Genomic DNA, 24921 nt, shown 5'->3' on the forward strand with positions numbered 1-24921 from the left:
CAGCATTTAAATAGAGAAATGAAGTAAAATGTATTCTTCAAATCTCAGAAGCCCAAATAAACCAATTAAAATTTTATTTTCCAAAATAACTACGGGACTAGAGCTATACTAATTGCGAAAAATCCCTCTAGTAGAAAGCATTATGACAACTTGTACATGAAAAACAATCCAGGAGATGTTATCCAGTTGCTATGAAAGTAGTAAACTCACCACTTATCAGTAGTTGTGAATTAAAAACCAACCAACAAGAAAACACCACCACCACCACACTCAAACACAAATCTTACTTTGAATAAAAGTTTATGAATATTCCAGTTTCAGCTGAAGCCATAGCTGAAAATCCTTATCAAAAAACAAGGACTTTATTGTTGTCGTTGTTAAAAAATGTAACCCCTTGAAAAGAACTGGCAGGTAGAACAATCTCAATCTCAGTGGCTACCATAAAGCATAAGTAACAACAGGGAGCAAGTTATTTTCTGATGAGAAAGACCTGGAAAATAAGAATGTTCATAGTAATTTTTAAAGAAACAGATTTTCCCTTACCCTTGTGTTGAACCCATCTGCATTCTGAGTAATTTTGTATAACTGCGGAAATCTAAGCATACTATCTTGAGTACATGATCGTTCAAAAATTCCCAGAGTAAAAGGTGGCAGCGCTGTGAAAATCTGCAAGAAAAGTAAATACTAATCAAAAAGAGCTATTAGTTTTAAGTGGATCTCAGATAATATTTCAGTATCTAGACAATCACAAAATTCCCAGACTTCAAGTGAAGACTTATTATGAACTAGCGTGTTATTTGACAGTTTTCAAATGTCCAAACAAGTCCAAACATGGATTTCAGCAATTCATAGCTCTCAAATATTGACTTATGAACAAAAGAAACATGAATGAAAATGTGTACTATTAACCAATTAGCTTAAAGCCAAGAAGTTAAGCATCACTAGTTTCTGATGTACCAGCTAATATAGGAAGTATAAAACACATCAGACTGCAAAGGAAAGACAAACTGTGCTTTTTCAAAAAAGCCTTGTGGGAATGGGTTCAAATATAGCTGCAGTTTTAGCCATAATTAAATATGTAATATACTTGACCAAAGCTAAGTTTACAGACAAAGTAAATGTGGAAATCACATTAAAAAAGCCCTGCTGAAAAACAAAGGCTATTCTGTATTATGGTACTTTGGGGATTCTCCAAGGCAGGCATGAACCAATAGGGAAAAATTAACTGGTGTGTGTGTCTGTGCTATGGGCAGGCACTGAGATGACCCAGCTTGGGAAGCTTCCCAGGAGAGGCAGCAGGACACTTTGCCAGAAGCAGAGTAAAGGAGCCTCTGCTGAGTCCCACACTGCTGCTCTTAAAGCATTTCCAGAATCTGAGGCAGCTCATTTAAGGCCAGTTTGGTTATCCACGTTGCAGTCTGCAGTGCAGACACAGAGTGAAAATAATAACAGCGTGCATGTCTGAATACTGAACTTCATTCACTTCCTTTTATATTAAGGGTTTATGTTGGAAAAGAATTTCTAATCCTATACATACACATGTTTTTAACAGTTTGAGAAGTGTCTGGGAAGTTAAGAAGCAGCTAGAAGTTATGAACTGTTTGTGCCGTGTGTGCATGTTTGCAGAAGTTGGGCTGTGGTTCCCACCAGCAGCGAGTTGGCAGATGGGGAGCAGACAAAGAGCAACAGCGAGGACTAGAGACTGGTGAGCATCCAGAATTACATCCCTAAATCCAACTGGGAATGTACTGCTTCTGCTCATAAATCGATAAACCAGATGGTTAAATCGGCAGTAGGCTGGGGGTGGGGAACCAAAACTAGGAACACTGGTCCAATATATTCCAAAAAGGGCATGTTCTCATACAGCTTTAAGGTATTTACCCAGGATTCCCATTCTTATTGGGGCATTTACATTCTCACTTGAAGTAAAACTCCTGGTGTTTTTGTTTATGAAAGCAAACTTCCAGTGTGAACTAGGGCAAACCCAGGCGGCGGGAGGTTTAAAAGCGGCTGAAACTCGAGACTAGCATTGAGTCAGCTGATCGGAGCCAGCGCAGCGAGAGCCAGAGCCGGCGAGGTTCAGTCGACTACGAGGTTTAGCCGAGATTAGAAAGCCCAGAGGGAAACGTACAGGGACAGCGTGACTCCCGGCGGTCCCGATCCCCTCGAAGCCCCGGTAGCCATTGCGAGAGAGCGGCTGACGTGGCGGGGGGCGTTCCCACGGTGACGGCGACCACACCTCCTCCCCTTGCCTTGAAAAAACCTTTGGGAGGGCAGCGACTAGTCGCTGCCCACCAGGTGCAGAGAGGAGCAACTAGCTAGCGCAGCGGGTGTGGCAGCTAGCGCAGCGGGTTGCAGAGAGCACTTGTTTTTCATTCCCACCGACTTATTGCCAGCGTCCCAGACCGCTGATGACCATGGTCGCCTCCAGAAGGAGAGCATGTCTCAAAAAGACTGTGGCAACGCAGACTGAAGTTCTGTCCCAAACGGTGGCTGTTCAGGTCTCCGGCTGCAAGGAGTGCCAGAGCCTGCTGCTGCCGGAGGAGGGAGGCCAGCACTCCACTTGTGTGAGGTGTGAGCAGGTGCAAGATCTGCTCGACATGGTTGTGAAGCTTAAGGAGGAGGTTGAGACGCTGAGGTCCATCAGGGAGTGCGAAAGGGAGATCGACTGGTGGAGTAACACCCTTACGTGCCGGTCGGAAAGGCCCCAGGGAGGTACCCCCGAAAAGGAGATGGACCTCCTGCCCTCCCGGACAGAGGCGGAGGTCCTGAGACAGCCCCACCCTTGTCGCTGTCGGGCAGAGGTAAATGACCTAAAAAAAGATGAGGGTTGGAAGCTTATTCCAGTTCGGCATCACAGGCAGCCCCACTCCCTGCCTGATTTGCCTCCCCAGGTGCCCCTCCGGAATAGGTTTGAGGCCCTGGGTCTTGAAGAAGAGGTAGGTGAGGAGGTGGTGCCAAGCCTGCCTACAAGATCACATAGGAAGAGGCGGTTGACTACACAACTGAAGACTACCTCTGATAAGAAAGATAGAAAGGTGATTGTAATAGGAAATTCCCTTCTGAAAGGAACAGAGGGCCCAATATGCAGGGTTGACCCTCATCTTAGGGAAGTCTGTAGTCTACCTGGAGCCCGGATCAAGGATATTGCTAGAGAGCTCCCCAGACTGGTGCAACCGACAGACTACTACCCACTGCTGGTCTTCCAGACAGATGGGGAGGAAGTTGCTTCCCGTAGTCTGAGGGGAATGAAGAATGACTTCAAGGTCTTGGGAAGGATGGTGAAAGATTCAGGGGCTCAAGTGATCTTCTCTTCACTCCTTCCCTCTTCAAATGACGATGTGGGGTGGAATGGGAAAATTCAATCTCTAAATGGTTGGCTCCAAGACTGGTGCTACAGGCAGGGCTTTGGTTTTTTTGATAATGGCTGGTTTTATAAGACTCCAGTCCGGACAGTGTTATGCAGGAAAGGCTTATCTCGCAGGGGCAAAAGGATGCTGGGGCAGGAATTAGCTGGGCTCATTTGGAGAGCTTTAAACTAGCCTCGAAGGGGGATGGGGTTGTAGTTGGGCTTGCCCCAGAGGGGCAGCATTCTAAAACAGATGAGGACCGGGTGGCCTCCTGTGCCCCTAGGGAGAAATTGGTGTGCTCTGCTCACTCCCTGAAATGCCTGTACACCAATGCGCGCAGCATGGGGAATAAGCAGGAGGAGTTAGAATCCTGTGTTCGGTCGGGAGATTATGATCTGGTGGCAATTACAGAAACGTGGTGGGACAGTTCACATGACTGGAATGTGGTCATGGATGGCTATGCCCTTTTCAGGAAAGACAGGCCAGCCAGGCGTGGTGGTGGAGTTGCTCTCTATGTGAGAGAGCAACTGCAATGTACTAAATTCTGCCCAGGAGCAGATGAGGAACGAGTTGAGAGTGTATGGGTCAGGATCAAGGGACAGGCTGGTAGGGGTGATACTGTTGTAGGTGTCTATTACAGGCCACCAGATCAGACTGAGGAAGTTGATGAGGCCTTCTATGCGCAGCTGAGAGTGGCCTCACAGTCACAGGCCCTGGTTGTTGTGGGTGATTTTAACTTCCCTGATGTTTGCTGGAAGGACCATTCAGCCAGCCAGCCACAGTCCAGGAGGTTCCTCCAGTGCATTGATGATAACTTCCTCATGCAGATGGTGGAAGAGCCGACCAGGAGAGGTGCACTGCTGGATCTCATCCTCACTAACAAAGAGGGTCTGGTTGAAGCAGTAAAGGTTGAGGGCTGCCTGGGTTGCAGTGACCACGAGATGGTGGAGTTCAGCATCTCGTGTGGCAGGAACAGAATAGCAAGTAGAATTGCAACCCTGGACTTTGGCAGGGCTAATTTCAGCCTTTTCAAGCAACTGCTGAGGGAAACCCCATGGGCAAGACTGCTTGAAGGAAAAGGGGCCCAAGAGAGCTGGATTGCATTCAGAGATTGCTTCTTCCATGCTCAGGATCAGAGCATCCCCACACGTAGGAAGTCGAGGAAGGGAGCCAGAAGGCCTGCGTGGTTGAATAGGGATCTGTTGGGTATGCTCAAGCAGAAGAGGCGAGTTTACAGGTCATGGAAGCAGGGACTGGCCACTTGGGAGGAATATAAGGCTGCTGTTAGAGGATGCAGGAAGGCAGCTAGGGTAGCCAAGGCCTCCTTAGAATTACAGCTGGCGAGAGGGGTCAAGGACAGCAAGAAGAACTTTTTCAAATACATAGCAGATAAAACTAATACCAGAGGCAATGTAGGCCCACTGATGAATGAGGTGGGTGCCCTGGTGGCAGAAGACACAGAGAAGGCAGAATTGCTGAATGCCGCCTTTGTCTCTGTCTACTCCGCTGGAGGATGTCCTGGGGAACCCTGTACCCCTGAGACCCCGGATGAAGCCAGGTTAATGGAGGAGTTTGCTTTAGTCGATGAGGACTGGGTTAGGGAACAATTAAGTAGTCTGGACGTCCATAAATCCATGGGTCCAGATGGGATGCATCCGCGGGTGCTGAGGGAGCTGGCTGAGGTCATTGCTAGACCGCTATCCATCATTTTTGCCAAGTCTTGGGAAACGGGAGAGGTGCCCGAGGATTGGAGGAAAGCAAATGTCACTCCAGTCTTTAAAAAGGGCAAGAAGGAGGACCCGGGTAATTATAGACCGGTCAGCCTCACCTCTGTCCCTGGGAAAGTAATGGAACAGCTTATCCTTGGTGCCATCTCAAGGCACATAAGGGATAAGAGGGTCATTAGGGGCAGTCAGCATGGCTTTACCAAGGGTAAGTCATGCTTGACCAACCTCATAGCCTTTTATGAGAATGTAACAAGGTGGATGGATGATGGCAGAGCGGTGGATGTGGTCTACCTTGACTTCAGTAAAGCCTTTGACACAGTCCCTCACAGCATCCTCACAGCTAAATTGAGGAGGTGTGGTCTCGACAATAGAGTAGTGAGGTGGGTTGCAAACTGGCTTAAAGAGAGAAGCCAGAGAGTGGTGGTCAATGGTGCGGAGTCCAGTTGGAGGCCAGTATCTAGTGGAGTGCCTCAGGGGTCAGTACTGGGGCCAATATTATTCAATATATTCATTAACGATTTGGACGAGGGAATTGAGTGTACTATCAGCAAGTTTGCTGATGACACTAAGCTGGGAGGAGTGGCTGACACGCCAGAAGGCTGTGCTGCCATCCAGCGGGACCTGGACAGGCTGGAGAGTTGGGCGGGGGATAACCTGATGGAATTTAACAAGGGAAAGTGTAGAGTCCTGCATCTGGGCAGGAACAATCCCAAGTTCCAGTATAGGTTGGGGCATGACCTATTAGAGAGCAGTGTAGGGGAAAGGGACCTGGGGATCCTGGTGGACAACAGGATGATCATGAGCCAGCACTGTGCCCTTGTGGCCAGGAAGGCTAATGGCATCCTTGGGTGTATTACAAGGGGGGTGGTCAGTAGATCGAGAGAGGTCCTCCTTCCCCTCTACTCCGCCCTGGTGAGACCCCATCTAGAATATTGTGTTCAGTTCTGGGCCCCTCAGTTCAAGAAGGACAGGGAACTGCTGGAGAGGGTCCAGCGTAGGGCAACAAAGATGATTATGGGAGTGGAGCATCTCCCTTATGAAGAAAGGCTGAGGGAGCTGGGGCTCTTTAGTTTGGAGAAGAGGAGACTGAGGGGTGACCTTATTAATGTTTATAAATATACAAAGGGTGAGTGCCACGAGGATGGACCCAGGCTCTTCTCAGTGGCAAACAATGATAGGACAAGGGGCAATGGGATCAAGCTGGAACACAAGAGGTTCCACTTAAATTTGAGAAAGAACTTCTTCTCAGTGAGGGTAACAGAGCACTGGAACAGGCTACCCAGGGAGGTTGTGGAGTCTCCTTCCCTGGAGACATTCAAAGCCCGCCTGGACACATTCCTGTGCGACCTCACCTAGGCGTTCCTGCTCCAGCAGGGGGATTGGACTAGATGATCTTTTGAGGTCCCTTCCAATCCCAAACATACTGTGATACTGTGATACAATGCTACTGTGATTTCCTATACTTAATATTTTAATTATACTGCTAATGAAATAAAGGGTTAATCTGCACAGGAGAGAATGACAGAGCTAAAACCACTTTAAAATCTCATATCTCCAAACTGTGCAAGACGATAAAACCCACTAGCGCTTGATTCTTCATGAGTCACAGAATCACAGAATCAACTGGGTTGGAAAAGACCTCAGAGATCATCAAGTCCAACCCTTGGTCCAACTTCAGTCCATTTACTAGATCATGGCACTAAGTGCCATGTCCAATCTCAGTTTAAAAACCTCCAGAGACGGTGAGTCCATCACCTCCCTGGGTAGGCCATTCCAATGCCTGATGCCTATCTCCGTAAAGAATTTCTTTCTAATATCTAGACTAAATTTCCCCTGGCAGAGTTTAAGCCCATGCCTCCTTGTCCTGGGAGAAGAGACCAATCCCCACCTGGCTATAGCTTCCCTTCCAGTAGTTCTAGAGAGTGATGAGGTCACCTCTAAGCCTCCTCTTCTCCAGACTAAACAACCTCAGCTTCCTCAGCCTCTCCCCATAGGTCTTGTGCTCAAGTCCCTTCACCAGTCTTGTTGCTCTTCTCTGGACCCACTCCAGCACTTCAATATCATTCCTGAACTGAGGGGCCCATAACTGCACACAATATTCCAGGTGTGGCCTCACCAATGCAGAGTACAGGGGAAGGATCACTGCCTTTGTCCTGCTGACCACGCCAGTTTGGCTACAGGACAGGATACCACTGGCCTTCTTGGCCACCTGGGCACACCTTTGGCTCATGTTGAGCTTCCTGTTGATTAGTACCCCCAGGTCCCTTTCTGCCTGACTGCTCCCCGGCCACTCTGTGCCCAGCCTGTAGCGCTGCAGGGGGTTGTTGTGGCCAAAGTGCAGGATCCGGCACTTGGCCTTGTTGAACTTCATCCCATTGGAATTGGTCCATTTTTCCAGTCTATCCAGATCCCTCTGCAGAGTCCTCCTGCCTTCCAGCAGGTCAACACTCCCTCCCAACTTGGTGTCATCAGCAAATTTGCTGATAATGGTCTCAATCCCCTCATCTAAATCATCAATAAAGTTGTTAAACAGGACTGGACCCAACACTGACCCCTGGGGGACACCACTAGTAAATGGCCGCCAGCTGCACGCAGCCCCATTCACCAGCACACCCGGCCCTCCAGCCAGTTCTTATCCCAGCAGAGAGTACACTTGTCCAAGCCACGGGCAACCAGCTTTTGCAGGAGTATATTATGGGAGACAGTGTCAAAGGTTTAGTCAAAGTGTCAAAGTCCATGTGACCAGTTCTAATTTTAGAAAATTCCGACCTTACAAAACAAAGAGACAGGACTCTTCAGCATGGGGCACAGGCAGCTTGAAGAAAGATGAAAATATTCCGAGATTGACAAGAGTAATGAATAGCCATTCAAATCGGCACTGCTGCAAGACATTAAAACTGCAGGCTACACAAAAAGAAAGAAGTGAAATGTTTTCATACAGTACATGGTTGATCTATGGAACTGCCTGCCAGATGATGCTGTGGAGGCAAGAAGCAATTGGGGGAAAAAAAAAAAGGGTCAATTTCTACTTCACTGATGGTAGAAGATAAGTTTCATCCATGAGCTTTATGTAGGTTAGGTAGATTCATCAAATCAGGTTTAAAGATAATAGATGCAAATATCTAAACATGAATGACAGAAACTGAGTAACAGTCAGGAAATCAGGGTGAAGAGAATCAAGGGAATGGAAAATCCCTGAATAAATATCTTCCATGAAGAACACAAAATCTTATGAAATAGGATGGTTTGTGCCATTATTAAGATTAATCTGACAGAAGTTAAGTGTTTCTATTAATAATACTTAGTGATAATTTGATGGCTTTTTCTGTATTATCATATATTTGGAATGAGCAATCTTGAAGAAAAAAATTAAATTTCTTCCCTCCAAAGAGAAACACAAAAGACTTTTGAACACTGGAAAAGTGTCTTAATGGCTTATAAATCCAGACACCAGGCCACTTATCAGCAACATTACAAAGGTAACACTCTCAAAAACACCAGCACAGGTCACTGGTATGCTATGGAACTTGGTCTCAGAGATCCTCTAGACTTTAATCAATACTATCGACTAAATAATATTAATGATTGAAGTGATAAAGTCATGTGGCACAGTGTGGAACTCTGCAGAGCACAGTAAAAATCAGAAATCACTTCTGGACCAACAGATCATGTTCTTGATTCAAGTGACAAACACCACTGATGCAGAGATGCTGCTTCTTGTTCTGTAGCTAATGCAGTCTGAGCCAACCCAAAGCTTCAGCACTTCTGCGCATTTAACTGTTAGAAGGTCTGAGACAAGAAAAAAAACCCCAAAACTCAAATATTAACACTGACTATTTTGAAGATAAACAGTCAGCAAAATATTCAGTACAAAAGTCTGAAGATGCTTTTGAAGAGCAAATCAAATTCCATCTAAAAGCTGCAGAGTTTGAGAGGCTACACTAGGCCAAACATGTTTTCAAGGTGTTTTCCCAAGCTTATTTTTGTCATAAAAACACCATCCAATATAATTTTTTTTAATCTACCTCGGAGTGGATTCAAAATAGCTTTTCCAAATGAACTCACCTTTCCTGAAATACATCCATGACAGTGATCTGTGAGAAATGGGACACAACAAAATAATATACCAAACCCCAAGCACTATCAAGTAAAAGCACTTACCACATTATATAGACCAATGCACCATCGCTCAAACAAGATCTGCCCAGAAAATCCATTAACAAAAGCAAACCAAAGCTGAAACAAAGAAAGACAGGTTACAAGAAGCTTTAGATTACTATTGCAGTACATATTTCCAATTACAACATAGGAGAAGGAAGCGGAACATAGACCACCATCTGGAGACAGCCGCTTGTCATGCTTTAAAAATGATTATCACCAGTGCCAGGTAGTTATTCTTCTCTAAAGTCTTACTAAAGTTTAAATACTGTTCATCTAAAAAAAATAATCTAAGAAGTACTGCTTATTTAAAACAAAATACCCAGGTGATGGAGCAATTTGCTGTACTTGCATCATTACTCTAAAAAATAAATGGCCTCAAACGATTTCAAAACCTTTATTGCTGGCAAATTAACATGCTTGAAGTCAGAAGCCAGTCTTGTTTCCTTCATGATTGGCAAAGACTGGAATTTTCAGGGTAAATACATTTTGATGGATGCTTTCCTTGATTTCTGCATCTTGTTTTCACAGTTGCAGAATTATAGTGATACCAACTTAACAGTGACATAATCATATTACAGTTTAGTTGTCTATATGATAAAAACAACTACCAATATAGTAATTAAACACCAGAAGAGGTTGCCGAAAGAGGCTGTGGAGTCTCCATCCTTTTACAAGTTCACAAAACCCAACTTAGCAAGCCCTCAAGCAACCTGGGTTGAGTTCAGTGTTCACGCTACTTAAAAAGCAAGAGGCTGAGCAGACGGCCTAGGAGCTGCCCGGTTCCCACGGGGGATGTGATGCCATGAGCCCAAGAAACCGCTGTGTAAACACTTGTCAGCATCTCCTGGGACCTGGTCTCCTTAAGCCTACTTCTTATCTTGTTTAAGCAGCTTTTTGAAGCAAGACCTGCTATACTGGGTTGGAACAAAAGTTTCTTAGTGGGCACTGAAAGCAGCTTATGAAAGAATGAAAGATGGGAAGCAATTATCTTCTCCCAAGTGAACTGGAAGAATTATCAGAAGTTTAAGGACATCCTGAAACAGTCTGCAAGTGAATCGTTGCACTTAATAGACAACAAAGGATTTCTGTGAATTTGTGGCTGTAGTCCCTTTTAAAATCCACACTGCACCAGGGCACTTCATTCAAAACTAATTCAACATTGTGTGTGGGAACACTCCTCTCCCCACCCCCTCTCAACATGTTTTGTCTTGCGTTTACTTTACAAGATCCCGTTGCACTGCGTATGGCAGAGCAGTCAAGTGATGGCCCTGCCTGTGTCCTTCCCGCTGCCAGGCAGCTTTTCTGAGCCCATTCTGTCACTCATATACAGCAGGTACTCTCCTACCAGCATCATTTATTCTCTGGCGCACGCAGTATTAATGCACTAACAAAACACCTCGGGTAACAACTAGGTAACTGTTTGTCATCTGACCTCTTTGCTCCCACTCAAAATGGATATAGAACAATCAGGACAGAAGACAAGAGAAGATAACAAAACCGCATCAAGGCCTACAACTCTTGTCCTAGATGCAATATCTAAATACACAGGACTCTTCAGCATGGGACACAGGCAACTTAAAGGAAGATTAAAACATTTGGAGATTGACAAGTGTAACGAATAGCTGTTCAAATAGGCACTGCTGCAATACATTAAAATCACAGGCTACACAAAAAGAAAGTGAAATGTTTTCACACAGTTCATGGTTGATCTATGGAACTGCCTGCCAGATGATGCTCTGGATGCAAGAAGCAATTGGGAAAAAAATCACAGAAGGAAAGCTGGAGACCAGATGAGTCTGCCAGTGAACTATCACTGTTCACAGAATATCAAAAACAACGTTAGCTGAACTCTTATTCTGACTCTCTAAAACTGTTCTTACATCTATTATATCACCATTCTTGTTTAAAATTAATCATTTTAATGTGCTCACTGTTCAAGTGAGAAGCAATGACACTGATCTCAACTCATTTGCTTATAGATATGCCTTGCACAGTAGGTCAGCTATTTGAAACTTATTTCCTACATTTTTTTAACCCTTCAGCTGCTCCTTCTAGTAGAGAGTTTCTATTGATTTCACCCTACATTATTCTGAAGTTTGTGCTTCTCTATACCTGTTGCCTTTCTTACAGCCTGTAGTTTTAGTAGTACCCCTGTAGGCTCTTAAGGGCCAGCTGTTTAATTCAATTTCTCCTTTGTTGAAATGCATCAGCCTAATACAAACTGCAAATATCTGTTCAGTTTAAAAAAAAAAAAAATCATTTCTTTCACATTGCAAATCATGCATTCATTTAAATTAAATAAGCATTTACATGTTCACCTCTCCAGCTCTGTCCAGTAAAAGGGCACAGGGAAGACACATTCTGCATCCCAACTCCTTACATCACTTCCAATGTATTGATACCTTGGATGATCACTGTTCTGTACATCTCACTCTAAGGACTCAATTAATAGTCAAAGTACCATCCTGACCAGTTTTACTCTCACACTTGGAGTGTTTCAACCAGTTGCATACCTCAGCTCTTCAAATGAAAGATACTGAAATCTCGGGTACAAAGCCTGAGGTCTCAAAAAGAAACCACAATTAATTTGGGGCTGTCAGGTTTCTCTTTTTCTTTTTTTTTTTTAATGGTTTCTTCTTCTAAGAAGAAACAGAGCTTTAAAGAAGCCTACTCCCACATATTTAGCAACAATGATCAAGGCATTTATCATTTCCAGGCTTCTTGCAATTAATTGCAGCTATGAATGAGGGCAGCAATCCTAGAAAACAAAAATAGCTCACAAATCAGAAGCCTGTCTGCCCAGCTGGCAACCTCAGCTTGTGCTCTGCTCAGTTTTCTAGATCCCACCAGGCAAAGTAAACTTCAAAGGTTCAGTAGCAAATATTGAGGTCTTTTATAATATCGGCTCATGCTACTAAGAAAACCATTGCTTTCCAAAACCACCGTATCCCACAACTAGTCCTCCAGCAATAGACATTTCTGATTTTCCATCAAGAGCAGAAAACGCAGCAGCCAGACTTTCTGTAGTTAGCCCATGGCTAGAAGAGAAGCCTCAAACCAGGCAAAGCTGACATCTTCAATACACATTTCCCAACAAAACTATTAGCAGTAACGAAGTGAAGATACAATATAAAATTTGGAAAAAGCAAAGCTGTTAAGATGCCATACAAAGCAGCAGCACAAGTGAAAAATACTCCCTGAACAACCTGATTGTTTCCAATCAAAGTTCCTACCCTGCCCCAATCAGGTGATGCAGAATTCCTTAAAGACCCTGCTAAGACCACCTTCAGATTAGTTAATTACTGTAGGAGAACACTGAGATGGATGCATCTGACTGTGGTAAATAGGCATCTAGTTCTTCAGTCTCCTGCGGAGTCTTTCAACATAGCAAGAATTTTCTACAGAAAAGTTTTCTCCTTATTTCAAGGCTGCTATGATTTAGATGAACAAGAACTAACATTCAGAGAGAGTTCAAGGTTCCTGCTGTTTCAAAAGCCAAATTTGAACTATTTTTCTTTTGGCAGGATCCATGCAGGTGAAAATCGGAAGTGAGAACATTCCCAACATTTACACAAGTCTGCGTGCACCAGATGCTTCAGACTGTGCAAAAGCTGTCACAGTTATGACGCACTGAAAAACAATGGCTATGCTTGCTTTTTCCAGAAATTCACATTATCCAATGCCAATTGACAGAAAGAATGTCATGTACTTCCTCAATATCTCAATGTCAAGAGCAAACCAGATACTCTGCATAAAACATACATTTACTTTGAATTTAACACAAGCCACAAATTGTCATGCATGGTTTAAGGCCCAGCTGTTTGTAGAGAGAGTATGGTATTCTTTAAGGTCAGCAAGGAGGAAAAAAAAACCCAAAACCAACAACCCTCTACTTCAGCATTCCTGTTAACAAAATGTACTCAATGTATTTGAAGTTGCAATAACCCATGCTTGACTCAGACTTGGTAACCTAGTAGGAAAATTTGCCAAGTCTGCCTGGCTTGCCAAGCTCCAGGGGTTTGTAGGGCTCAACTCCAGTACTGCTATGAATAAATGGATCCAAAGTTATTAAACTGCTTTTCTGGCTGGGAAAAAAAAAAAAAAAAAAGCCTTTTCACTTTAACTATTACCTGGCTGCCAAAAAGCTGGACAAGCTTATTGTAACTCAGCTACAAAATACATATTTTTCTCCCAAGGAGCAAGAGGTCCAATTTAAATGTAAAGAAATTCAGACCTAAGGCTAAAATCTGGGTTGATATATTGCTGCTCTTTATTATAGTAGATATGGCAAAGATCTGAAACCAGTAGATATTCTGCGCGAAGACAGTGGAATGCTGCAAACTGAAATCTAGGCCGTGTTTCCTGCCTTGAAGTGTGGTCACATTCTTTAAATAAGAAGCCCCACTGCTGAAGCTCTTGATGCCAGCTGCAACGTGGGCACTTAGCCAGTAGAGAAAGGAGAAAAAAGGGGAATAAGAGAAAAGAAAAACCCTGCTGCCTCCTTCCAGAGGTCAACAAAAGCCAACAGAGAGGGTAATACCTGGTTAGTATTGACTTGAGCTACAGGCAAACTGAGGATCGAGGTGGAACAGTCCCATACTTCTGTTTTGAGCCATGCAGCCCATTCACCTGCTCTAGAGTATATTTTGAGAAAAATTCAAGTACTATTTTCAAAAAATATTCCCACTTGAGCAAGTTGGAAGGCAATTTTAATTGCATTATTGCTTCATGCATAATTACCGCAACATTAATGCCCGAAATAGTAGGAGCTAATTTATTTAAGTGCTCTAAGGCACTGGGATAGCAAATCATCCATTCTAAATGTGTATATTTATGATGTCTTGATAATAGACTGCTTAACGAGTACTAGAAATGTTTTCCCAATTCTGCTAAAGGGCACAGAAAGCTAATGCAGTCAGGGTACCAACAATTGCCACAGGCACCAATTATAGTCAGACTGGATGCCTTTACTATCCAGAAATGAGTTAAATTCTCAAAATATCCTCTCAGCACACACGCATTTTGAGTGTTCTTACCAAACAGGTTTATTTACAGTTTGCCTAATAAATCAGGTTTGTGTGTCTCCTGTGCAGTTCATTAATAATGTATCCCGATTAAGAATCTCTCACTGCAGAAGTCTCTCCCAATGCTGGGATCTTATTCATGCCCAGATACAGACAATCTTATAATAATCATTTCATTAGAGAACATACAGCACCGATTTGATAATACAGGTAAAGAGCCTTATTAATAAGATTTGACAAAGTATGCATGGTTGCCTGGGACTCACGTGATTTCTCAAGGAATATTGCACTTGCTCCTTTTATTCCCTCCATTGTTTATTAACTCTTCGATGAAAACCAATAAACATTTTTCAACTGAAAACCATTTGCTCTAGGCCTTTGCACCCTAAACAATTGCCCATTTAAGCTTAATAATCATCTCAAATCTTCTCTGCCAGTGTTAACTATTTTTTTTTCAAGTTTCACGATGCTTTTGCCTCATTAAAAATGCCCTATGCATTTACTGCAAAGCTTGGTCAGAAACAGATATTCAAAGCAACCAACACGATTGAGATTTCCTAGCTTTAAACATTAATTATTAAATAAGCTGTTATTTCTTCCATTGCTGACTACAAACAATTTCTATTTCAGCATACTAAAGAGCACAGTTTTATCAGCTTCATCGTCCTCTGCTTATAGAAGACGCATATGCAGAAAATTTGATTTCTTCCTTACAGATGGTGTTTCTGTGCTCTTCTGCTCTAACCCATCAACCACCAGCATCTTTCCTCCACAGCACAGGGAATTCAACATTCAACAGGAGAGGCAAACACAGCGCAGAACAGAGAGGGAGGGCCGAGAGGGGCCAGAGGAGCATCACCCCACAGGTACACAGACAAGCAACTCTTAGAGTTTATTTCCCCAGAATAGCTCTGAAGATTTTAAAATTAAATAATTAGCCCACCTTTGTCTTTTTCCTCAACGGTTACCATTGGATAACAATCATGTTTCTTGCCCCAGGAGGTGTGAACACTGTGTAAAGATACCACATCTGCAGATGACTATGCAGGATACATCAAAGGACCAAGCCATTAAGACATGAGCAGACTGCCTCCTCCAGCAACATTTGGCCCCAATATACTGATTAATGTGTTTAAAAAAAACCCAACAAAACAAGCAGGCTATGCAACCTCCTTTTCTTCACAGTGGAGTGGTGGTTTTCTTTTTTTGTGTTCCTTGAGTTATAGGAACATCTAATCAGTACACCAAATTATTCATTTAATATTTATGTCACTGGTAAAATGAACATGCAGCCCATTAGAACAAATTAAAAAAAAAAAAAAAAAAATCAAACTGCAGCCCTCTGTTAATCTTATGAAACCAAGTAGGGAAACGGCAGAATATTTCTCCAGTTCTTTTGGTGTGAAGTGTTCCAGGGACTTAATATTTCCCCAGCACATTACTTGCTGCAGAAGCAAGCCTACAATAATGTGATTAGAAACGGCCTGTGTTGCCAAAGGGCAGAGGAACTTGCCAAAATATGTGGTTAAACTTTGCAATTCCTCGGAACATTTCCCTTTTACAAACAGAGCCAGCTCTATTCTGAACTTATTTTTCATCCTTCCTTAAGACTTCTGGAGTATCAAAAAAGCTGACACGGCTATGCTGGAATCGTCTCATCATGTATATACACAACACCCTAGAAGTGACAGGACTCACATACAGCCTTTTGAAAAACAAATGAAAAAAGAACCTGGTTGAGGACAGTTCAGTCAAGCCCTATCAGGATGCAGAGTTTCAGCATGAATGCATCGTCAGGGGGGTCCAAACCACAGCCTGGGCAAGACTAAGGACACTAGGAAGTTACCCATCATTATCCTACAAAGCCAGCCGTGTCCTGTTACGGTTGGAAGTCAGGCTGAGAGGGCTGGAAGATGCCAGCTGAGAGGGCCAAGGCAGGAGCTTGTTGTCTACATCCTCCTCCCAACCGTGTGTGCTGAAGCAGGCTGGCAAAAGCTGGAAATGTCACACCAGGCCACTGCCTGCTGCTGAGCAATGGCAACTCATGCTATGAACCCCCAGTACCACCAGCCTTCCCTTGCAAAACAAACATCACCGCTAACAGTCCTTTCCTCAGCAAAAAGAGCAGCTGTAAAGGAAGGTTTCCATTGATGTGGAAGACAGGCTTATGCACACAGCAGCAGTGACTGCAGTGCTGGAGCCAACTGAGCAATACCAACATTTTGGAGGTCTGTTTTGAGTATGTTTGTTGTTGTTGTTTCTTTTCTTGTGTGTGGTTTTTTATTTTTTTGTCTGTTTGTTTTCCCTCCCAGATTTGCTTGATCAGCTTCTTTAACTGCTCTTAAGTACTAGCACATCACTGTGGAACTGAGCAGCACAATATGACTATTAATAGCTTGGCATGTATCAAGGACAATTTATGGTATCTCCCCAGCATGTAATCACTCCAGACTGGTCCTGTACAACTTTCACAACTGTGTAATTGACTCTCATAAAAAGATAAGGACATGCTATTACATGGTTTTAAATGACCTGCTAGCTTTCCTGAAGCTAAATGCTATCTTTAGCCTATTATAAACTACTAGAAGTGCTTGGGGTTTGTTACTCTTAATTTGTGCTAAAGTGCTGAAACAAACGTACCAAAAAGAAGACATAAGTTTAACTACATATATTAATAGGTGAGGTAACATGAACAATTTCAGGTAACCTATCTACCTGAATTTTTGCTATACAATTAATCCAATAAGATTTTTTTTTTCAAATGCAAGAGAAGTAGTATTTGAAAGAGATGATTAGGGAGCTGGGGAAAAAAAAGATGCTACTACTGTTACCCAAGTAAGGGCAATGGAAGGGAAGGAAAGCACATGAATGGCTCCAGAAAAGATCAAGATTCCAGCAAGTCTGGTATTGGATGTACAAGCAGAAGGAAAGCCAGCAAGACACATAGTGTTCCACAAGCAAAGCCTGATAATGTTAGGAGTTAAAAGTGAGGCTAAACCCACCAAGGCTCTTTTTTCACACCAGGGATGTGCACTAGGGCTCACTGCAGCCTGAAAAAAGCACATCACCACAGATGAGTAACATATTTCAACACCTCTCACACACACACGAGGGGAAAAAACAAAAAAAAACACCCACAAAAAACCAAACTTGTAGAAACCAGAAGCTTTAACAAAAATCTGTCTTGAGAAATTAGGACACAAAATGCAAAAGAAAAAAGAAAAACCAACACTGCATGCATTTGGGAAGGGGAGAATGGAAATGTCAAAACTCGGTACCTAAATACCCACACTGGGACGCTGCATCTTCGTGGAGCTGTATCTCAGTGGGACACTGGTGGAATCCACCTGGTCTCATTCAAGCTGGAGCTGGCCTTACTGTAACACACATTCCATCACATATATGTATGTACATACCCTGAAATGGTCAACGAGCAATTTGTTTCTCTGAAGTCATAGTATCCTGTTTTCACATCCAGTTAGTTGAAAGAAAATAAAATCCCAAACCCAGACCTCATTCATGTTGTGTACACATATGCAGGCACATCACAAGAAGAGCCAGAGGCCACAGATGCATTTGCAAAGAGCAAGTTTTATTTTAGTTACCTCTCTACTGGGGGATCTCCGAAGCCACACCTGAGCTCCCAGGCAGAGGTGACACAAACGGGGATGCAGGGGCCAGTCAGTTCAGCCCTGCTGGAAGATTGCTGGGCCTGCTGAGCTCGCCTGTATTCCAAGGCTTCAGGCAGGCGCAGCCTCCCGCTCTTTCTCACAACGAAGCAGGAATCTCAGACATGGTGATAAGGTGCCTAGAGTTTGTCACAGGCCTATGTTGTCTAACACAGAGGTTCTACTCATCAAGCATACAAGGTCAGTAAAACAATTAGTGTGATGTATGTGCTTTTTCTACAGACAGGTGCAAGTCACGTGAGCGTACTTATATTTAACTAACCTCCTCACCAAATCTTTCGCTATATCCCCATACACACGTAGTAGACCAGGACAACATTGCAAGTACACAGGAACATGTACTGAAGATTTCTTTGAATCTAGAAGCACTAACCCTTTAGGGGTAGAGATGATCAGGATGAAGGAAAATAGAACTGAATTAGAAAAAGGACACTGTACAGAATGCTGTAATTTATTAAGAAAATGGTACTACTTCTGCACTTGGTTTGCTTCTTCCCATCACATTGTGCAGCTGGTGGGTTCCATTTAGCCTAAATGTAGGTTAATGAAGCAGAGAGTTCCCAATCACATCCAAATGCGTTCACACACGCATAGGTACAAAGGGCACTAGGGTAAAACGTGATCAATATTCATTTAACGTACCTAAAATAGAGTTGTGCGTTCTTATTTCTTGGATATGAACTCAGGCAATGTCTTGCAGTAATCCAACCTATTTTAAGATTTCCAAGGACCAAATGCATTCCCAGTACTGACTGAATGATGTGATGGTGACAGAGACCCTGACTGTCACTATTCAGTTCCTATTTTACAGGACATTTCACTTCAATCCTCTCCCTTCTTTCTTTTATTTGAAGAAGTCTCTTATGTTACACTTAGAAACGCAGGTTCACAGATTTTGCTTTTTTTGTCAGCACATAATTCAACAGCTCTGCAGAGGATTCCTTTAAGTGTAATAAGAGCAGTTTTGTAGCAAGGTCATTTTAGGTCTGGAACCGCAGTCCCCTCAGGATTCCCTATTATGGCTCCATGAACTGGCAGGTTCCCCTTGCAAGTCTGCTTTCCCCTTTCCTCCTTATGAAATAACATTCGGTATCTAAACCCTTGCATTAAGCTACTTTTAGCCAGGAAGTTTATATAAAGTTTGCTGACAGCTTGGAAACTAAAGAAAATAGCAAAATTAACAACAGAAAAGCCAGACCACTACAGAAACCGCAGCTCATCTTCTGTCATACTGACAAGAGTAAATCTTCACAGCTGTAATCCCAGGAGCAGCCCATGTTTATCATTACCCACAACTACCAGCATTGAAGCACAAAGAAAAGATTCCAGCCCAAAACTAGCAGGACGCACAGTACAATCTAAAAAGCTCCCCATTACTTATCTTACATTTGTTCCTTTTTTATTTATTAATACAATCATTTTCTTGGTCAGTGGGACAAACTAAAAATAGGCAGTACTTACAACTTTCTTTTTTACACAGCTGCTTTTAAACATGCTCCCCCTTCCCCAAGGCTCCAAGAGCAGTTCTCAGAAGGCCTCTCCCCTGCTCTCCTTGCCACTCCTCTGATGTGGAAAATGCACACAATATCGGTACTTTAAGTCTAAATTGATTTCTTTACATGCTGGCAAAAGCTGAAAGACTGGGATCCTAAACATCTTTTGCCAAAATATGCAGCACATAGTAAGCACGTGCAACCATTTCACTGGTAAATTACTTATTGGTGTACTTCCCACTAAAGAAATACTGTTTGAACTTCTTTCAGAAAACGATTAGCTTTCTTGCAACTGCAATACATTCAAAGTTCTTGGTGTGCTTTTAAAGTATTCACTCTATCTTCTGATACAGCTGGGTACAAAGAAAAAAGGAAAAATAGCTTAGACAACAAAAACCTAAAAGTTCTTACACAGGAGCAGTACGTTCACATGATACCTGAACTCAGTCCAAGATTTCATTACACGGCTTTGGGAGGGTGATGTACACTCACTCACTACACCAAGCAGGCAGCTAAGCCTGCTGCTACTCATGAACTCTCCAAAAAAGGCTGGGTAGCAAAGGAGAGACCACAGCAGACTCATGATGTTTACTACAAACCACTTCTTAGTTTCACAGCATTTTGCAAATGAGGGGTTTTTTTTTAACCAGAGCAAGTTAACTGGCATTATCACCTTCCTGCTGGGAAAACCCTTCATGACAGACGACCACCACACCACCACATTGCCTCTGAATGTGGGCCAGGGATACAGCTCTGGTTTCTGTAGTTTTTTAGCAAGTTCCACAACAACACAGTAAGGCTGAGTGGTTACACACAATGAAAACACGAGATGGCACCTGAGGCAACACTCACAGGAATATGGTCTGCGAATGAGGTTTGAGCTTAGGCAATGCTCTAAGTAGCAACTATGAGGATGGAGATGTATTTGTCATATTTTACAAAACACGGAACAAAAAATTATGAAGAAAAACTGACCACAAGCCTACTTAACAATGAGGCAGATACATATAAACTGTGAGAATGCTATTTGTACAAGACCTCAAAGCTATTTCAGAAACAAAGTGAATTTATATTCTAAATTGAATCTCCACAAACTAACTACACTATAGACAACAAGTGTTGCTGGCTTTGAATACAGCAGACAGCAGGAGGCAGGGAAATAAGCACAGAAAGCACCCAGATCATGATTCACTTCATCTACACAGAACAGCACAACTTCAGCTGCTGTACAAGTCCCTTCTAGTCCTCCAACAGAAGTTGTGCTTCAGAACTAGATGCAGGTGCAGAAAAACACCTGAAGAGTGCAAGAGGAGATAGACATTTTCTACTTGTAAGCCAAAATAATTAAATGCAAGGGAAATGTGTATTTGCTCCCCCTTCAGAAATCCTTGGGACAGTGAGCTCTTCAGAACACAACTAAAGCTCCAAAAGACATTCTTCTGTATGGAAACCACATATTATATGAAAATTTGTCTAAGTAAACCACACTTTATGGCTTTCCCCCTACTGCATTCTCCTTGGTGCAGAATGTAGCAATTTAACACCTGAGTTGAAACAGTTTAAGAACTTAAAAAAAACAACAGAATTAGCACAGCACACCCCATAAATTGAAGGCAACCAGGAAATAGGAAGAGTAATCAGCTGTATGGGGAGACTTCTGTTCAAGTCATATGCGTTACCATTTCTTTTCTCCATGGAAGCATGCAGCAGCCCTGATAAGATCTTGCTTACTGGAGAAAGTGCTCAGCTCTCTGAAGGAGCATCTCAACTCCAGAGAGAACTGCAGATGCTAACTTTGCACAGGAGTCTCCAGACAGTCATACCCATTCAGGCCAATGGCTCGTCCCACCTACTTGCCTATCTTTATCGGCGCAGCCATGCCAAGCCCTAGGGAAGAGCATGAATCATGCTATTTCCAGGTACTCACTCCACTATCTGCAAATATGCAGCTTTGTGGATTTTCCAAGTCTCCTGTGCCTTGCCTATGTAGTAACCTGGAACAGCTATTTCTTTGTGGTTTTCCTGTTTCCTCTTAAGCCCCTGTGAACATCCTGCAACACAACAACCTTTAACAAGGAGGGTTTTTTTCAAACACTGAGCTCAAGCACAAGCCTTTACGTGAGGTGGAACCCTAATGCAACAGTTGACAGGTTTATTTTTTAGGATCTGACTAGCAAGGGGAAGAAACACTACGAACAGGACACTAGTGAGTCAAGTAAGGTTGAGGGAATGCCTCTCCTCAAATTTCAATAACTCAAACAGCTGGTTAATAAGCAATATTAAACACTTCGGTAACAACATATTTTTACTAACTCTACCTAGAGAACAGGGCTGGTGACCAATATACGTGAAACAGCAGTACCTCAGATCACCTACAGATGTTTTCAGGCCAGTGTGGGGAAAAAAAACCCCAACTTGTTCTAAACAATGCTGCTAAGAGGTAAGAGAAGTAGTCTTGTCATCTAGGCATCACAAAGATTTCTCCAGCGGCAAAAGCATTTAAGCCATGAAACGTCTTTCACTGCATACAGCCCACAGCTAGTCTGAAATCTGGCACCCTCAGCCCATGCAGTCTTTTAAACTATTTTGGCAGGCTCGGGAGCCTCAGATATCCTCTTATCTTACCATACAACCACAACATGAGACCTCACTAATGCTATAAACACAGACCTCATTCTTTTCGGCACTTCAAAATTTTTTAAAACCCCACACAGCTGGTCTACTCGGACCAAGCACAAAGGGCCACAAGACAGTCAGCCTGCTATCCCTCAAGGTATTAACACTGAGCAACATGGACACCTGCCAGTCCACATCCATAAACCTGGTAGCCAGCTCTCTGGAAGAACTGAACAACACAGCAGAGATATTGCTTGCTCAAAAGACACCAGAGACCCATCTGGAATTAAATAAAGCAAATAGCCCTTGTATTGCACGGGGCCCTCTCAGCCTCCAGTCACTCAGAAGCACCTTCTCAGAAAGACTCATTTCAACTCCAAATAGGATATCACAACAGACAGTGACTTAATGTTTCATTTAAGACTAAGTCTTCCATACTGCAGCACAAGAATCAACTCAATTAATTTAAAATGCAGGTTTTAAGTCTGCAGAACAAACTACCCAGCCTATCATTTCAGTTTCAATCAGGCTTTGAGTGCTCATAGAACATGTGGAACCAATTTAAGTGGATTTACAATCACATCACAGTTAAACCACTGTAACTTCCTTGTGTAGGCAAGGCTGGCAAGGGAACATTTGTTTATAGTTTGGATGACAATATGAGGAGAAAGAGGATGTCAGATATAGACTTCACTCCACTGCATGGGGATTTCAGCACTGAAGGTTGAAAGGTGGGGAGAAAAGCTCATTATTTTGCTTGCACTACTCAAATATTAGAGGAAACCTCAGACCGCTTTACACTGGGATCTGTCCCACTTGCTCAATTCTAACAACACAGAATGTACCACCATATACAGCCACATTAGACCACTTCTGGGGAAAACATCCAGATTTACTATGTTGGGTCTTCTATCCTTAGCAACCTAGACATTTTTCAGGTAAATTATTAAAGATCAATAATGATTTTAACATCAACTTCTCTTTTAATCTTGCTTAATCCCCAGAAACACTATCCAACCCCTTTTCACTGCCATGTTTGCTCTTGAGATAATTTAAAGACGTCAGGTGGCTACTTGCATCAGTCATATTACCATTCAAAAGCTGCCATTCAAAATTGTTTTTTTTTTTTCCCCTCTATCAGCATTGAAAACAACACCCAGAAGAACAGCCTCAGCCTCAGACCTGCCGTATATAGGACACGGCTAATTCCTGAGCTGCACTAGGTGGGAAGCCCCTTGTAAGGAGCTGACATGCACATGTTTGGACCTCAGTCCTGTCAGTCCTTCCTGGGGAGCTACTCTCTATCTTGTTTGCCTTATTAGTACCAGTTTCTAGCATGAACACATGTTCCTTCTGCTCAGATACTGCAATGTCCTAATTGAAGACTACTGATTATTTTCTTCTGGAAGGGAAGAGGATTTGACAAGTTAGGAAATATTTCCTCAAGTAAAGGCTACAGCAGCTGGATTTTAATCATCTCAATTATGCCACAATCAACATGCCCTCTTTGGGGTCAAAATATTTTTCATGCTGCTGAAACAGAGCACAAGTTATTTCAACCTTCAGCTGAAATCACCACCCTGCCCCTGGAACTGCAGTGTAACCATTTTACAGGTTTCCAGACTTCAAGCTCAGATACCAAAAACCAGACATGTGAGAAAACAGGTTATTATATTCTATAAAAGCTTAAAGTTTACACCCAGTGTCAGAGGTGCAACCAGAGACTTAAGTGAGGAGTTGCCAAGGCTACTGTTGGGTAATTTTTCAGATAACAGCGCACTTTCCTGAATAAATCAGTTTATACGAATTCTTGTGAGCACTGGGAACTCCAAGTTTCCTATGATTAAAAAATGAAGGACCAAGCACCTGCACAGCAAATAAAGAGCACTCATTTTATATGGCAAATTCAGAGTATGATATACATATGCACGCTATCGAACGGCAAAATCAACTCACATCCATTCTTAAGGATAAATCTGCAGGTTAAATCTTATTTAATACAAGTCACTCCTCTCAAAAACACCGTGTTAGTTTTCCCCAAAAATTAACAGAAGAGGAAAAAGAATACTGGCAGTTACAAGTTTTAACTGCACTCACTGTCAAGGTCTCTCAGATAACAAGCAGCACACGGAAAAGCTGTTTTGCTTCGTATGGGAATTTTAAGACCTCTCAAGATTACTCCTAATACTGCACAATGCTTCTCAATATAGCTCTAGATTCGGAGTCTTAACCACCAACACTAATGCCTCGTATACATCTTTGAAGCAAATACAGCACAGCAAAATATTTTTTACCTTGGCTAGTTTTAAAACAAATGAACAAAATCCCACACCTATCCCCTAAGTATATCATGAAAACATATTGCAAGCTATTTCTCATGGCTGAGAGCACTCCTGCTTGTTCACAGCCATTACAGAGGAACTTCTCAGCTTGCTCTGCAACGCACTGCCATCAGCTTGACAAATTCACAGATATTACAGGCAAGTTATTAGATTCCAGTGTTCCAAAAAGCCACAGAAGACAGTTACGTAAAAGCAGAGCGAGTAGCTCATCTTTTCACCGCTACATTTTCAGTAATTCCTCCCACACTTATACCGGACTAAGGCAAATCAGAACCCTTGTCGAAGTGATAACATTGATGAAATGGTAACATACACTATACTACAATAATGACTGACTTACATTTCTGGAAGTCTTAGAATAATCTGTTAATTACACACAGTTTAGTTACTGGTATTTGAAGGCAAAACCAAACCTCACTCATGAAGACCTTCACCTACAGAGGTAGTTAATTAGATCGTCTTCCTCATTATTGTGATTTTTTTTTTAATATTAAACTTCTAAAGAGTTACTAACATCAC

At 42.7% G+C, this 24921-nt stretch overlaps 1 protein-coding gene across 6 annotated transcripts in view; it reads right to left on the reverse strand.

Moving 5' to 3' along the window:
- ATP8A2 (ATPase phospholipid transporting 8A2) overlaps positions 1-24921 on the reverse strand; it is a 347902-nt gene that overhangs the window by 109974 nt on the left and 213007 nt on the right. For all 6 annotated transcript variants that reach the window (XM_071804368.1, XM_065830605.2, XM_071804354.1 and 3 more), the window contains 2 exons: positions 9239-9313; positions 544-666 (listed from right to left, as the gene is read on the reverse strand). In XM_071804368.1, the coding sequence (XP_071660469.1) occupies positions 544-666; positions 9239-9313 (198 nt within the window). The remainder of the gene's footprint in view (positions 1-543; positions 667-9238; positions 9314-24921) is intronic.

The sequence above is a fragment of the Patagioenas fasciata genome, chromosome 1 (assembly GCF_037038585.1).
Source record: "Patagioenas fasciata isolate bPatFas1 chromosome 1, bPatFas1.hap1, whole genome shotgun sequence".
Lineage (NCBI taxonomy): Eukaryota > Metazoa > Chordata > Aves > Columbiformes > Columbidae > Patagioenas > Patagioenas fasciata.